This window comes from Diospyros lotus, chromosome 8, assembly GCF_014633365.1.
Source record: "Diospyros lotus cultivar Yz01 chromosome 8, ASM1463336v1, whole genome shotgun sequence".
Classification (NCBI taxonomy): Eukaryota; Viridiplantae; Streptophyta; class Magnoliopsida; order Ericales; family Ebenaceae; genus Diospyros; species Diospyros lotus.
The window spans coordinates 5,964,828-5,981,841 of NC_068345.1; the positions used below are offsets into that span (position 1 = coordinate 5,964,828).

The 17,014-nt window shown below is 35.3% G+C and overlaps 1 protein-coding gene across 1 annotated transcript; it reads right to left on the reverse strand.

Moving 5' to 3' along the window:
• Positions 1 to 306: 306 nt before the first annotated feature.
• LOC127807877 (ubinuclein-1-like) lies at positions 307 to 13,406 on the reverse strand. Its single transcript, XM_052346066.1, has 13 exons — positions 12,952 to 13,406; positions 11,625 to 11,711; positions 11,398 to 11,490; positions 11,188 to 11,264; positions 9,887 to 10,490; positions 6,276 to 6,387; positions 6,062 to 6,171; positions 5,811 to 5,897; positions 4,721 to 4,846; positions 4,340 to 4,477; positions 4,188 to 4,235; positions 3,714 to 3,815; positions 307 to 1,017 (listed from the first exon to the last, which is right to left on the reverse strand). Exons 1-13 carry the CDS (start codon positions 13,192 to 13,194, stop codon positions 547 to 549), a joined length of 2,298 nt encoding a protein of 765 aa, XP_052202026.1. The 5' UTR covers positions 13,195 to 13,406; the 3' UTR covers positions 307 to 546.
• Positions 13,407 to 17,014: the final 3,608 nt, after the last annotated feature.

Here is a 17,014-nt window from a genome sequence, read left to right on the forward strand (position 1 = left end):
AAAATTACAAGGAAAAACTTATAGAAAGTTATTATGGTACTTTGTTTTTATAAAACATTTGAAAGATTTTAAAATATAATAAACGGACTTAACCATTCAAATCACCCTTTCTAAAACTTGCAGTAGTCAATTCTACAATCAACTTCATGAAACATCAAAATATAATATAAACTTAAAACATTCTTAGGGTCCAAAGGATTTCCTAATTGTTCAAGGGAAAGACTGGCAGATTCACTCACTTCACATCCGCTAACGGCCATTTCCATCTCTAGAATGAATAAACACTAGATAAGCATACAACTAATATACCCAGAAACCTAATTATATTGGAGGGCGAGATAGAATGGAGTACACATAGCAAACAGAAATTACAGAGACCAGTGCAACCCTAATGAATCCAAGATCCTGACATCATTATCATCATCTAATAACCCGACTAAAAACAAAACAAAAAAAAGCCACAAGAATGGAGTCGCAGAGAAGAAACAGACCCACCACAATGATGTGTGTCATGTGCGATCCTCCTAGTCGACCTATTGCCATGTGTCAGATAGGCTGTTCAGAGTTCCGAGAAGGAGTAGTAGCAGCAGAAGCCATGGGAAAGCTCGATTTTTGAAGTAGAGCCGGAGCCAGTTTATGGGACTTGTGTCTTTCCTCCCCCAGTCCGGAAGCTGACTTCTCCGAACGGATGTGAGCTTCACCCGACTCCAATTCTGGCTTCTTCTTCACCTTCTTCTTTGTCAATCCGTCACCAGTCCTCATCTCAATGGGATTGCTTGAACCTTTTTCTTGTTTTGGCCTGTCCAGGTTGGGCCCGTTCACTATATTAGCAGGCATCCGACTGCTTGCTGTTGCTGCATTTGAGGCTGGGCTGCTGAGGGAAGCTAAACTATGATTAGTAGAATCTACAATCATTTTCTCTTGCTTGTGTTGTGGCTGAGCAACAGAGCTAGTCTCAACTCGAACAGTCTCCTCCGTCCTTGGAACCAACTTCCTCCGTTTGAGTTTCTCCTGATCCTAGAAATAAAAAAAGTAAAATTTAAGAAATCTGCCAATCCGAAACCATAGTTTTGATCCAATTATACAAGCATTTGCCAGTAGAATTAAGCTTTCAGGCCTGTCCATCATCAGATGAACAGCATTACAAGTAGACAAATAATTGGTAGTATTTATGTCATGCACTTTCTCTCTCTTGCAATTGTGATATTAACTGTAAAGTTTTTGGGAGGGAACCAATATCACATTTTACAGCTAACGATGGACACTTCACCAGGTTAGTGTGTTATTCATGATTTCACTATTTCAGTTATGATAATAAAATGCGACATATTTATATAGAAACCAACATTGAAAGGAATAGAGCAACAGTTATGCTATACCCTAGCTTTACATCAATCGCAACAATTATATGAAATCAACAAATGCACTAATCAATATAATTGTAGCAAACTGGATCCTGAAAGTGTATATGTTGTTTCCAGGGGTTGCTCGGATGAAGAAAACAACAGTAATTGATTCCAGATGCACAGTCACACATAATTCCATAAGGTATGAGTATTTCACTATGACTACTACTGGAACTGAAACCATGAGCAAATTCCCTCAATGCAGACTGTGTGAATGTTTCTTTTGATCTGTTGTGACCTTGACACAATGAATTATACCATTTTTATAAACAATAGAACAAACACAAAAGAGCAATACACAGCTAGCTATCAAGCATGCAATCATTGCAACTCCAACGGGATGGATTGGATCCCAGTCAAGAAGATCCATCCCAACAACTCATGTAGGTGGCCAAGATTATTAACCAGGTTCATCTTGTTGGAGACTTAGAGCAACATTAGCCTTTCCACAATTTTCTTTGACCACAAATGAACCATAAGCACATATTATAGATGTTTGGACCCAGAAATGTCTTAGATTGATACCAGTCTAGATATGGCAAAATCATTATATTGGATCAGATGTTCTTACACGAGGGGCAGAAAAGCATTAATTCAGAAAATTACCAGACAAAAACAGACTTGTAAAGAAAGGGTGCCAAGAACAGCCCAGAAAAGAAGCCTGATTCATACAGGGGAAAGCCTGGGAAATGAATCTGCCAGGGGGCACTCTGAAAAGAAAAACATTACTTTTTCCTTGCCAATACATCTGAAAATAGTCTTGCTCTTTAGAAGTGCCATGGATTCACTCATGGGGGGGCTGATTTACAAAGGCTGGGAATAGAATGCGAAAGAATGTGAGAAAGGGAGTGAGCTGAACAAAAAGAAAGGCAACTTTGACATCAACAAAAAAAAAAAAAGTGACATGGACAAAAAATAAATGAAATGGCTTAGATGTGCATCTTTTCTGTCAATAACCTTAGACCTCTACAAAGCATGAACACTTCCTAGGGGTTGTTATCCTGGTGTCATTGGCAGTGTCCAACATGCCTCCGACACTTACGGACATGCCTACACTTTCTTAAAATTTTTTAAAAGGATACAGGTGGGGATTTACATGTCTCCTATGCAAACACTTCCAAGAGCAAAAGGTAAGGGTTTTCCTTTTTACTCTTTAGTTTTACGACTTGGTAATTGTCGTGAGGGGCAAAGACAACTGAACTATGAGTTGATTGATAATTAGATTAGAGTTATTCATTTAGAATTTTGGCGTACGAATTTTAAATGCTTATTTGTGCATTTGGAATATAGTTCTAAATCTCTTGATTCTTTTTATGCTTTAAAAATATGAAAAAATTATTTTATTAATTAATGTATCAACCATGTTGTGTCCTACTTTTTTGAAAAATATCATGTCCTTGTGTCCCATGTCCATGCTTCATAGCCTCCAGCCAAAAAATCCTAGTTCAACCATCAGCTGCAAATTTTGTCTCATACAGGAGGAGGGAGGGTTAGTCACCTTTGTTTAGAAGAAACTTGCAGGATTGGAGGGTTGAATTGGTGGTGTTGCTTTTGGGAGGGTCCACGGTCCTTGCTGGTTACAGTTTAGGAAATTTTGAGGTTGTTTTGGCAACATTATTCTGAACTGCTGCCATACAGGTAAAGAGTGTTTCATGGCTCGGTGGCTGGAGGAGGAATATATGTTTCTTTCCACGTTGCAGAAAGCCCCATGCTTTGTTTTGGAGAAAACTTGAATACACACAGGAAAACTAATTCAGATGGGCTACATAGCACATGCCTTCACCTTCATCTTTTGCCTCCTTTAACTTGGTGTGGGATTTTCCAACACTCTAAAAAGAACTAGTAGTGATTGTGACATAAGTTGTAATCAAATTTGGTCATATCAAGACTTCAGGAACATCAACAAGGTATGCGGGGGATTCACTTCAAAAACTAAACATAAGCTGAATATGATGCGATTAACAATAGGTTACAATAGGTCAACAGAGTTTTAATTCCATCATTAAATTGTCCAAAAGAATCAAAACAGTAATGGTAATTTATTGCTAATTGGGAATCAATGGGGTTTGCAACATTTTTCCCATTCTTTCCAGCATGGACACGCGCACACAACCATTCCATATGCAAGAATTCCAGTAAAACATACCCCACAGCCAACACAATTTCATTAAAGAATAAGTGCAATGCCCCCCCCCCCCCCCCAATTCTTAATACATAGAGATGTCAACAGCATGCACATGCATAGTTAGACAATAATGGAATGCATATATATATATATATATATGTAGCATGAGAAAACAACAATACCTTATGTCGGCTGTATAATGCTCTCTTCCTATCTTTTGCCCTACATATAGCACGTTTGATCCCATGGTTGTCCATAAAGCCATCCGGCCACAGTTGTGCAAGCTGCATCAAGAAATGCAGAAAACAGCAAAAGAAGTTAAAAGAAATTGAAGAGACATAAATAAGAAAAAAAAAAGGTATGAGTGGCACCAAAAAGATATTTGCAATCACTCAAGCAAATGGGAAACCACTTTCAGTTCAAGAAACAACAGAGACCAACAATTGACAGGTATCACTGGTCATCTCAAGGTTGAGATTTACAATTTGAGATGCATATCAATCACATCGGGCCAAGTTTATAACCAGAAATCTTTCAGCTTAGACAGTTACCTAACATCCTACTGGATTGTTACAAAGAACACCAGCAAAGCAGGCACATAATTACAGAATGCTTCCTACTCTCAACATAATTAAGAGAAAGCACAGCCTAATTACCTCTGCATATAGTTTTCTCACCAGAGGACCTGCATCTTCATCCAGCCCCTAGAGTGATAGAATAAACCATTGGTTCAAAAAATTAAAAAGAAAACATTGATAAAAAAAAAAAAAAAAACCTAAAGGGGACAGTTCCAAAGAAAAGTAAATACTTCGATATAGAGGTCATAAAGATCACAAATCCTGTCCTCCAATGTGTCATCCATGCTATATTTTCTTTTAATGACTTCTTTCTCACCATTGCCAATTTCCTGGAAATCATCAGATGATCCAGCTTGTTGTTCAAGTGCCTAGGAATAACATATCACAAATATAGGTTAAACAAAGTAAAAAACAAACTATCATGCTGGACAAGTATCAGTATATCTTCAAGAAAACTTTATATAATTAGAAACAGTTTTAAAATAGAAGCAATTCCTTCCCCCTTTTTTGTGACATAAAAAAACCTCAACAAGTATACATTTTTCCTCCTATCTTTCTTCTTTTAAGGGTATTATAAAGAGAGGAAAGGGTAGGGAGAACTCTCATAGTACCTTGGACTTTATATAGGGTATACGCATTCTAATCAGCTCAGCAACTTCCTTTTTCATATGCTGAAATCTGTCATCTTTTTCCTTTTTGGCTGACAAGCCCATATTAACCATGACTTGTAGATTTCTCTGTTGGAAAAATTTGCTGCATTAATCAATGACACATAATAACAGTAGAGTATGCAGATCTCATTTATTATAAAGAATAATGACAACTAATTGATTGAAGAGCTTTTATTCTTTTTGCATATGTACGAAAGATTGAACAATGACCTATTTTAAGTTTACCCATATGCTATACTGTTTCAACCATCAAACACGAAGGAAACAATATTAGTTTCAGTTAATTATAATAAACCAATTATTCCATTCACCAAGAAATTTAAACACTGCCATTTTGTCCACCCCTGTTGTGAACTGCAATTTCCACAAGTTTTAGGTATATTCTAGCATGACTTCAGAGCAAACATCACTACGCTACTAGGTCCTTAAGAACAATTTAAAACTTGAATTTGTTAATGTAAACCTATAGTCTTAGATATCACCAAACAAGTCTTAAAGTTGGCAGGTTAGTGCAGAACGTGGCTTCCATGCCCGCATGAGAAGCATATCAAAAGTGCTTCCTTGATGAGTTAGTCACTTGACAAGCAAATGCATTAACAGGAATGGATTGGACAAATGCATTAACAGGAATGGATTGGACAAATAATCCTTTTCTACTGAAATATAAAATTTGATCTCTGTTTTCTCCTTTTGGGTTTAGGCATTAGCTTGCCCCATGGTCGGTTGGCATTAGGGTCTAATTTCTTTTTTTTGGGGGGGGGGCAACACCTATAAGAATAACATATAATTCCTGAATGATTCAGGAAAAAAATTCTTCCTTTTTAATTATCCGAAAAGATTATGGATCTGTTTGTCCATTCTGCAAAACTTGCATATACATGGACTTATTAGCTATCACCTCTTCTAATTTTAAAAAAAAAGGAAAGAGAAATCACTACTTTCATCCAAGCATTTCCCCAACTTAAATGAAGCAAAGCTTGCATGAAACATTTTTAATGAATCATTCAATAATTCTCCTTCAAAGGCATACCTTCAGTGTTCTCAGCTGTACCAAGTGACCAACAATACTCATAAGACGATTAACCAGCTCCTTGGATATTTTTCCATGGCTTGCCTGCTGCAACCACCAAACAGTACATACGTCTAATTTTTTTCCATTAAGTTACAACAAAATTGCAAATAAAAGATTTAAGTCCATTAGACCACAAAATCAGGATCAATTATTGAAGGTTATTTTTTCTATTTACAGGTCAGATGACAATTTAGAAAGTTCGCCAGTACCGCTAGTCTAGCAACTTTTGCAAGCTTCTGCTTCACTTCACGTGGCAACCTCCTCTTCACTGCCTGAGATGATATATCAGCTTCCTGAACTTCCATGGTTGATGGTCTTGCTGTTATTTTTACAAAGACATGAGGAATTAACAACATACAATTTGATTCAGTGGCTCAACAACAAGAAACATAAAAGTGGTCACAAATAATGTTCAAAGCATACATTCTGCAACCATCTTCTCTAACTCCCTAATGGCCTTCTCAAGCATTGTACTTTTCGGCCTGACACTGGAACCTTCCTTTCTCTGTACAAGTGGAGCTTTCTGCGTGATTTTCTGATACAAAGGCAATATTCAGATATTAATATCAAATGTAAACAATTGCGTGATCAGTGGCTTCAGCACAAAATCTACAGAGTACCAAAAGTTTGCCGTGTCCTCTAACCAACACACACAGACCATAATAGAAGGGATTTTACATACTGAAGCACAACATACTACCTTGTCAAAGGAACTGTAGTTTCAGCATGAAATCTAGAGACTACCAAAATTGCTAGCAGCATATGCTAACTTAAAACAAATACTATAGCTAGAAGGATCAAGATCAACATATTCAAGGACAAACTTCTACTCTGTATAAAAGAAAGACAAAGGCTTCACTTGTTCTAGATCTTGTATTACACAAAATTCTTACCTCTCAACAGCAAGGTGATTAGGGGATGCTGCAAGGTTTCTTACCTCTCAACAGCAAGGTGATTAGGGAATGCTGCAAGGTGAACCATCAACAAACCAGTGCAAACATGAATCAGTGGCGAGCATGTACATGTACTCCTCGCTGCTTTACAAAAATAGACCTCGGGCTCCTTTAACATTTCTTTTTTTTTTTCCCCTTCTTTTGATAAGTAAAACTCCTCAGGACAATTTTGTGACTTAGCCCATACATAAATGATATTACCTACTTTAATAGTTTGATCAAAAGCAAGTAATAAAAAAAGAATCATACCTAATTTCTCAAATGGTAGGCAACACATGCACTACATACCTAATTTCTCAAATCTGCGCTTAAAACTGGGTTTGAGAAAACATCTAAAGGGGATGCCCCTTTACACAGAAAAAAGAGGTTTGCTTTGCAATCCTCACTTATCCAGCCCACAATAAGAGGCCCATTTAGTAAATTCGACAAATCAACCAATAAGGCCCCAATTATTCCTCCCAAAACACTTCCAAGGACCATACCCCAAGCATGGTTGACCAATAAGTCTTCTTAGTCAGAAACAACAATATATCAAGCCTTAATCCCATTAGGTGGGGTCGGCTACATAAATTCTAGCTCACCAATCATCTCTACCTATGGCAATATCTTCCACAAGGCACTTATAATTCATAAAACCTAAGATTTTTCAACCAAATTTTTCTTAGTCTAACTCTCCTTACAAGAGCACCTCTTGTCGTTTTTCAAGTGATCAAATCATCTCAATTGTTTCTAACACATCATATCTTTAATATGAGCCATTCTAACCTTATTATGAATAACCTCATTTTTAGAATGTCCTTTTATGTATGGCCCCACATCCATCATAACCATAGTTGTCAAAGGCGTGCCTGAGGTGCACCTAGGTGTGAGGCACAGCTCCATGTGCCTCATCACCACTGAGGCTCAGCACCATGCTTGAGGCACTACCCAAGCACACAAGGTGTGCACCTCATGCAAGGTGCAAGGCGTAAGGCACATTCCTTGTATATATATGTATTAAAACCCTATTTCTTGTCTATCTGTCATCTCAAATCTTATTTTTGTGTTGATTTGATTGCATATTATTGTATATTGGTGAGAGACAAACCTAGTAGTGTACGCCGAAGGTCTGTTGGATCTCCCACTCACTAGGATCCTTTGGCAGTGATGTTCACTCACTAGGAAACTACTCATGTCTGTGTTCTGCTTCATTTTTTTCTTTCCTCTAATTTCTTTGGTAATTTAGAAGAAACTAATTCTATGCAGTAATTGTTTTTTGTTGTTCTACTCCAATTTTTTTCTTTCTTCTTGCAGTTTAGAAAAAACGAATTGCTAACAAACAAATGCTTTCATTAATTGCTAGGAAACAAAAGTTTTCATTGTGCAATCTACTGATTTTTTTTTTTCTTCTAATTTCTCTTGCAATTTAAAAAAAAAACAATTGTTTTTATGTACCTTTTTGTGCTGTGTCTTCTGCTGTAATTTTTTTTTATTTCTTCTAATTGCAAAAGAAATTAGTAGAAACTAATTGTTTTCCTAAAATTGGTTTTTGCAGTGTGTTCTGCTATAATTTTTCTTTCCTCTAATCTCTTTTGCAGTTAGAAGAAACTAAGAGTAAAATAAACTAATTATTTTTTGCAATAATATTAGTTGTTATTATAAGGTTGGTTAGTTTTCATTATGATTTTATGAGTTTACATCTACCTCCTTATAGGTACATATTAAAAAGAATAGTCTAAAAATATTTTATAAGCATTTTGAATAAATGTGCGCCTCATTTGCCAGAGGCTCGTGCTTCGCCTTACACCAGGCCCCAAGCACTAATTTGCCCCTCAATCTGCCTTGCGCTTTTAACTATGATCATAACATGTTGTGCTCATATTTTGCACATGGTTTTTAACCCAAGAAAACAAGGGATTTTTGTTTAATGGTATTTAGTGATACTACGTGATAGATAAGAGAGTGCCAAATGTAATTAAGCAAAAAAGTAATAACAAGATAGGCTTAAAAAATTTCCCTTTCTATTCCTTGTATCGTTTTTGTTTATCTATCCTAATCATTGAAGGTGATAACAACAGGTTTCTATAAAATTTCTAAGCAAAGTTGACAATCTTGATTCACAAAATATCCTGGAAACACTTCAAACACAAAATTTTAAATAAAAATTCCTTTATCGCTAAGCCAAAAAACAGGAAAAAAAATCATTAACTGCAATCTAGGCTTGGATTTCCTCCCTCGGAAGCTTTATCAAGAGTCGGAATACATATAAAGATCACTTTCCATGGGTTCTAATCTGTAAAGGTCAGGACGATAATCAATTCAAGAAAGATGGTTTAATTAATAATGGCAGGCATGGACGGTTATATTCCTCAAACAAGCTGACAATGTACAAGTGGAGGATAATTATAATGTTTTACACAGAATGGTACAATCCAATAAGTTGAGCATGGACCAATGCACAAGAAGAAATAAATACTAAATTTTGCAATTTAGAAATATTTGACAATTAAACAGAATTAATGAACTTCCATTTGGGAAGAAATAAGATTTAGTAAATTCACAGTATTTGAATTAAAACTAAGACTAAGAGCACCCCAACTTCAAAGCAATAAGGCCTGTCAATTGAAGTCTACATGAATGTGGTATAAGATCTTATCAACCATTTGAACAATTTGATCTACATAATAATAAAAGTAAAAATACTTAAAGCGTTGCTATAAAATTGCTTTTGCATTAGCTTGATTTGAATCAAACAGGATCGCCAACCACAATTGTGGCATTGCAATTTTGGTTCAGTTGTGGACATTCTCAATACTGTCACAACTCAATTCAAAAAATATGTTCATTTTACCATTAACAGGAACAGCACCATGCAAGATGCAACTTAAAAAAAAGGTAAAAAAAAATTGGAATTGACATTGAGATCACAGAGATTACAACATATTCAACATATAAGAAGAGGGCATGATCAATTGCATATATTAATATTCAATCATCAAAGACCATCCTTCATATAGCAAAACATTGCACACATAAAATTAATCCACTTATGTAAGGAACATGTGAAGTGAGAAGAAAGAGAATTCACAGAGAACTACATACAGTTTGCATGGAATGCTTTCCATCGGAAATATTGAGGTCAAGCCTTTCAGGATTGCCATCTTTTTCTCTATGCTGAACTGATTGATCTAACACATTAACATTAAGTCCCAGCTTCCCAGACTCAGATTTGCATAGTGCGTAAGAACTTTTGTCATGGGAACTTTGTACAGAAGCTTCAAACACTTCACCTCCATCCTTCGTTTTGTTACCCTGGTAATTAGAAGAGGATATTCCCGACTTCTGCTTGTCAATATCAGTTTCCTCTGGTAGAGACAAAGAGGCATTACCACTTGAAACTTTGGAAGTAGGAGATGGATCCAATGAAGTTTTAGTTTCAGAAGATTTTCTTTTAGCACAAACTACAGATGGATTCATTTGATTCTGAAACTTTGCATCCTCTTGATGCATGCTAGGTAGTGCCACAACATGAGAAGAACCAGTGATATTCTTCCCACCCAATGGCAACAAATTTCCAGCAGCCTTTTTTGCCACTTTTACATGTTTATTTGGTACATGTCCATCATCACCCTCACCCTGGCCTTTTCCTAAATCTTTCCTTCTTCTTTTCTTCGGCTGTTGGTTAGTTAATGAAGTAGGTTCAACTCTGGCAAAAGAAAAACAAGCAGAGAGAGAGAGAGAGAGAGAACAAACAATTACTTCAACAACCAAAAACAAAACATTGCCTATGTGAGAATTGTGAAGAAAACAAAAGGCATCCATTTCTAAAAAATACATATGAACCAGGATGAAGACATGGGATAAGTAACTATTGAGCATGCTGATTTTTTTAATAATTTCTACTTCCAACATGCAAAGTACACAACTTCAAACAAGTTAGTGGTTTCAAATATAACAGAGATAGCACCCATACTGTAATGTCAATTAGGAGGCTAGCATACTCCCAAATAGGATATTTTTCAAACATAGATATCCTCTAGATAAATAATTTAAACAATTTACTTACTCATCCTACTGTATTCTGTCCCTCTTGTTGTCTTTTAGAGTCTACCTATGTGAGAATTACATAGACAAAGTATCCAACTATCCATTTCTGCCAAAATGATAGGAAAATTAGGAACACTAGATCTCATTAACAATTGCAGATATCAATATTCTCTGAGCTTATAGTTTTCAGAAAGAAACGTGTCTTCCAAGTTATTTCAGGTGTTAAATATGATTGGATGTCCTAGTCATCAGATTTAAACTTAAATCTTCCAACTGTAACAAATATAAGAAAACCAATCAAGAACCAGAATATGGTTGAAAATTCTTTTTAAAACATACAGCTAGTTGAAACTCACATCCTTTCCAATTTCCCACGATTAACAAAGAACCCGTCATGTTTTATTGCTGAGTTATCAACCTGAAAGTATTCATCCTGCATAATATTGAAACAGACACGTTATTCTAATATAGTTAGTAATGCATAATTTTTACAAAAGACCCATCACAAGAATTGCAAACAAAAATTAGATGTGGTGAGTCCAGAGTAAACAGATAAGGATACCAACCAGTTCTGCATCATCTATGAAAGAATCTTCTGTGTCATATTCATCATCATCAGGAACATCATTAAGATCTTCCTCATCGCTACTATGCTTACCCTGAAATGTTCACTTCTCAATTAACTGCCAGATTTAGATAATCCAACACACAGTTAAGACATTGTTTATCTTAACCATATCCAATTGATTAAGTTTACAGTCCTTTCAAAAGTCTCAGAGACAGCATTGCATACCATGTACAAGCGTTCTATTTTTTCAATAACAGCACTAAAACGACTTGCAGGAGGGGCATCAGCTGCGTCATTTTGAACAGGTTGTCCCTAGAAAAGCAACACACAGCCCAAAGACAAGTAGACATTTGATTCAAACATATCTTGGTAAAGCACGCAAAAAACAATGTGCATTTTCTGTAATATTAGATATCTTTTTTCCTGTAAATTATTGGTATCAAAATGATGTAAGTCACACAAAAATTCTATAATCAACATTGAGATTGCACCCTACTCCAATCTAAAAGGGAAATAGAAATCTTTATCATGTGTAGTGCTCATCATCTAACAACAAAACAGATTTAACAAAATTAAACCATTGCTACACATACATCTGCCCATTAATAAATCTAATAACCATTATGAAATGCAGATTTTAAAAGCTAGTATACATTTAAAGATCATTTTGTTTCTTTGTTATCCTACAAAGGAATGGTTAGGCTATTGAATAAAGCTGTACAATTAACCCACAATCTAGTGTTCATTTTTCACATTGAACCTACGTCAAGGATAGATCCAATGTCCAGGATCAAGAACAGCCTGTAGAAAAGGATGATCCTTCTATCACCCACTCATCCACAAGAATTTGTACTAAAAACAGGAAAACACACATAGAAGAATACATACCTCAACAGCTTTGGTCAATAGCTTCCAAATGATATTTCAATTTAATTTGATCCACAAGTATTTCAAAATGTGCTAAACTCAAAATAAAGAAATGGGAAAAAAATATTAGATCCAACAGTTTGATTATGCATGCCGTCACGCAATCAAACCCATCTCAGATGGAAAGCAAGAACTAACTATATGACTTAATCAAGTATTATACAGAGGAGAACTTCAACTAAAAACATCAGCTGTCACAGCAGCTCCAGCAACAAACTGTCACAAGTATGTTACATGCATGTTGGAGCTCAAAGTGTATGATAGCAACTTCCAACTTTCCAATTTATTCATGCAGACAGTGATGCAGATTAAAACACATCAATAAATGAGCCAGTATGCATTCACTATGCTAGCTTTTTTGCACGCAGATTTGAAGATTTTTTAGCTTCTACTCCCTACATGAACGACGTCTCCTCACATGGAAAAAGGTAATTCCAATTTTCTGTGTGGTTACATCGTGGTTAAAGCACAATTACGACGAATTATCACATACTAAACCCTAACTTCCATAATTTACATACCTAGCTTATGCAACTCGACCACAACTAATAATTCGCAAACAAAACTCGATAACAAAAAGGCCACCAGACGAATCCAATATTGATGCAATCGAAGCGGTGCTTACCGGTGCTAAGCGAGACTCAAGGGCAGGGTGAGCATTGGCCGGCGGTTCAGGGGCCGAGACCGGTCCACTGACCTTACTAGGGTCCTTCACGAGCTTCTTCCACGAGACAATAGTAGTTTCCCCCGGCCTGAGCTCCACAGTGAACCTCTGCCGGCCACCGACTGAGGCAAAAGACGACGAAGCCCTCGCCGCCTCGCTGCCGCTACCGCCGCCGCCGCGCCCCTTATCTTCCTCTATCGGCATCGGTATTTCAGCTAAATTGAGGCAGCCAGGCCCTGAGACAGACAGGGGAAGAGAGTAGTGGCTTGGGGCTCTGGATCCCCTATGAGACGCGCGGGATTCTGAAGGACCGAAATGCCTTGAATCCTTTTTCGCTCGGCCTCTGCTTCCCTTCGGTGGCTTTTCCCATTCCTAACCGATTTTCTTTTCTTCTCTTTTTCCCCGTAAAATCTTGAAACATACTCGGGATTCGGGAAGGTCTTATTTTAAAGAACGTTTAATTATAGCAGTAAATTACTAAAATAACGCTCATTTTGCAATGCCATTTTAAATTTATAATGGATAATTTTGTAATAAGCATATTTTTATTTTTTAAATAATTTTATTAATTGATAATAAATATATCATGTTTTGAAAATTTTAATTAACTAATTAATTAAATTCATTTAAATTAAAACTATAAATATTAAAAGGGCGACTATATTGTGATGATCCAAACATTTTGTGGGCTTTACTTAGCATAACTCATTTGGTGAGTGCATAGAATGGGCTTGACAGAGCCCAAAGGTCAGTGGGGTGAATAAGGTAAACTGGGTTGAGCTTAAAAGGCCATAACAAATCGAACTAAGATCCAACTTGTTTTTTAAATTTTGAAAGTATTTTTTATTTTTAAAATGCCTTTCACCTTTAAATTTAAATTTTAATTTAAGTTATGTCGACGTTCAGAGATAATCGACCGTGATTCATAGGACCACAATGAGAAAAATGAGTACAATAGCAAAGAGGATGAACAGATGGAACGAATTACAAATAGTACGCAGATAAAGTTTTACGTAGTTCGGCCGAAATTATGTCTAAGTCACAACTGTTCTTTGATTATTCCGGCAAAGTAACAGTATATCATTATTGTTCCTCCTCCACGATGGTGTTTTTGACCTCCATTTATAGTGTGGGGTGTTCACAACTTACATAAAATCCAAAATAATAGGATAATATTATGGAAACAATATATCAGTATCAATCCCATAAAATCAGGAGTAAATTCCGCATTACCAGGGATCTGGTTGACCTCAAATAAAGTAGGTGGATCCTTATCTCTAGATGTTCCACGAATTTATTATTATGTGAGCTGAAATATTAAGTCAGCAAATTGGAAGTATCGCTAAGAGCTCACTCGATTAAATTAGTGAGCTGGGAACATTACTGAGAGCTCGCTCAATTCTGCAATTTGAGTTCGAGTTTCAGCAACGTATGATCTTGTTCTAACGAGTTCGGCCTTAGATCTATTGGATTTCAAGAAATTGGGCCAGTCTGCTATGTCAAGTTCAGCTCATAAGAAGTGATGCGGGAAATATCCATAATAAGTTACATTTATATAATTTTTAGAATGTCAAATATTACACATTATAATTTAAATTCAATTTTAATTATATTTATATCCATTTTAAAATATCAAATATTACATATTACAATGGGTGAAGTGTTGAATTAATTATATACTTTGTGTTACGAGTGAAATTAATTCTTACATTTTGAAAGTATCAAATAAATTATTCATATTTTCAAAATTTATGGTAAAATTAGTCATCTTACTTTCAAACGAATCCTTTCAATTTGAGACTCAATAAACAATTAAAGTATAAAATAATAACTTAAAAAACCCAATTTAACATAAACTTAGCCTAATTAAACTTTAATTAAGTTAATTAAATAATTATCGAGTAAGATTGAAACAAAAAATAATAGAAAAAATAAATTAAGATTGCCATGATTTGTCGTGACTCATCGCCATTTCTCTACCTTGCACCATTACAGATACTATTGTATTATTTTATTTATTTTACACCAGACATATCATCTTTAGTTGACTATTTATTATCGAAAAATACTATTTGTGTAGAAATATTTTTACATAATGCTTATAAGGATGATATATCGCGATATATTTTATTCATCCCCATTTCCTTCTCTTCCTTATCCTCGCCACTGCAACCTCACTTGTCGTCGTTTTTCTCTTCCGCCTCACCTCATTGTTGCAACTTCTACTGCCTCGCCCCATCGCCTTATTGCGTCACTTAGGCCTATTTGCCACCTCGTCTCGCCTTGTCACTATCGTTGCCTTATCATTGGAGCTGACGGTGTGAGAGGGAAAGCGAGAGAGACAGAGGAAGAGATATATGGTATTGGGCATTTGAGTCATTTATTGTAGGGACAAAATGGATATTTTGATTGCCCTATAAGTGTTTTTGTAACATATATTATGTACAAATAACATGACTTATTTATTACCTTCGTTCTCTTAAATATTATCGTTTTCATTTCATTATCTATTTCTCTTTCTTTATTTATTTATTTCCATCTCACCCGTATCAATTTATTTTCCCATTGTTTGTCATTGCCATGCCCCATAATATCTGCCAATGCTACATTTTCGCCCCCATTCTGTTGTTGTTGTTCTTCATTTCAACATCTCTATGTTGTTGTTCGTTATCATGGATAGATTCCAACCCATTTTTGATAGATTTATTATTAATTTTGTTTTTTAAATATTTTCCCCTTATTAAATTTAGGCTAATTTAATTTAACTACAATTTAATCAACCATGTTATTGACAAAAATGGTCAATAAGCAAAACATTGCACATCACAAGAAGTAAGGGGGGTAATTTTTAAAGCAAGTGAGGTGTTCCATATAAACTACAAAAATTCTGAAGGGAGTATCAGCCAATAAAAACAACGCTAGAAAGCAATAATTTGAAACGCCAATTTATTTTTTATTTTTTAAATTGAATAGATTGGTGGAATTATAATTGAATTAAAATATTATTATTAGAAAGACAAATATAGTTAAAAATAAACTTGAAATCATATTTGATTTCACGAACCAATAAAAAAAAGATACAGCTGTCACGTGCAATTAATTTGCAAATCTCAATTATAATGGTAAAACTCAATGCAATTAAAAAACACGAATTCAAGCCCGCATGGACAGTCTAGTTGGTCAAGAAGGGGGCACAAAGTGTCTTTCGTGGTGAATCTTGGACCAAGACCGATAATCGAGTCTCGCAAGCGGCAGTGTGAGGTACCTCTCTCCAAAGTGAGGGGGCTCCTTGTGCGCGGTGAGCCCGGATCTAGTCACTGCGTCCGGTTGGATCACCATGATTAACCTTCCCGGATGTCCTGTCGGGCCGAGTGTGGGGGCGCCCGGGAAGAACGATTTCACCTTTTGGACCAAAAAACACGAATTCAAATATTAAATAATATAATTAATATTTTTCTCCACGCATTTCTTTATTTCTCATGTGCGGGTGATCTATTTTTGAAACTTTATTTGGTTTATTAATGTAACTTTTCTCTATATAGTTACATCAATTTATTTAGTATTTTTTAAATAAAAAATTATAAAAATAAATTTTATAATTTATTAACAATCTAATTATATCAATTATCATCTCATAAATATTGTAAGCCATCGCTTCTTAAAACTTAATATTTATGAAAAATTTTGAATTTAAATATTATAATTTATCCGTATCTATCATTTTTTTAGTTAGTCACACTTCAATTTATCTTTGACAACAAGAGATGCATAATTTATTTTAAAAGAAAATGTTATTGATATATTTTTATGTACATTTTTGACTATATAAAGGTGTACTAATGATAGAAAAACTCTTTATGAGATGCATAAAGACACGTGAGTCACAGAGTATTTTTGTCATAATACTACTTTATATAACTTAAAATATAATAAATGAATGTATATCTAGCATGATTCATTTTAAAATTATAGGACTATTTACAGCTTTATGTTGCCCAGGGTATTTAAACCCAAGAATCTAATC

What these genes read in the sequence shown, in the direction of transcription:
- LOC127807877 (XM_052346066.1), bottom strand. Translation starts at nt 13,194, where the DNA reads ATGCCGATAGAGGAAGATAAGGGGCGCGGCGGCGGCGGTAGCGGCAGC. An exon ending in TACCCTATATAAAGTCCAAG is followed by an intron (nt 4,478 to 4,720) that starts GTACTATGAGAG and finishes TGTTATTCCTAG; the next exon opens with GCACTTGAACAACAAGCTGG. An exon ending in TTTATGACCTCTATATCGAA is followed by an intron (nt 4,236 to 4,339) that starts GTATTTACTTTT and finishes CTATCACTCTAG; the next exon opens with GGGCTGGATGAAGATGCAGG.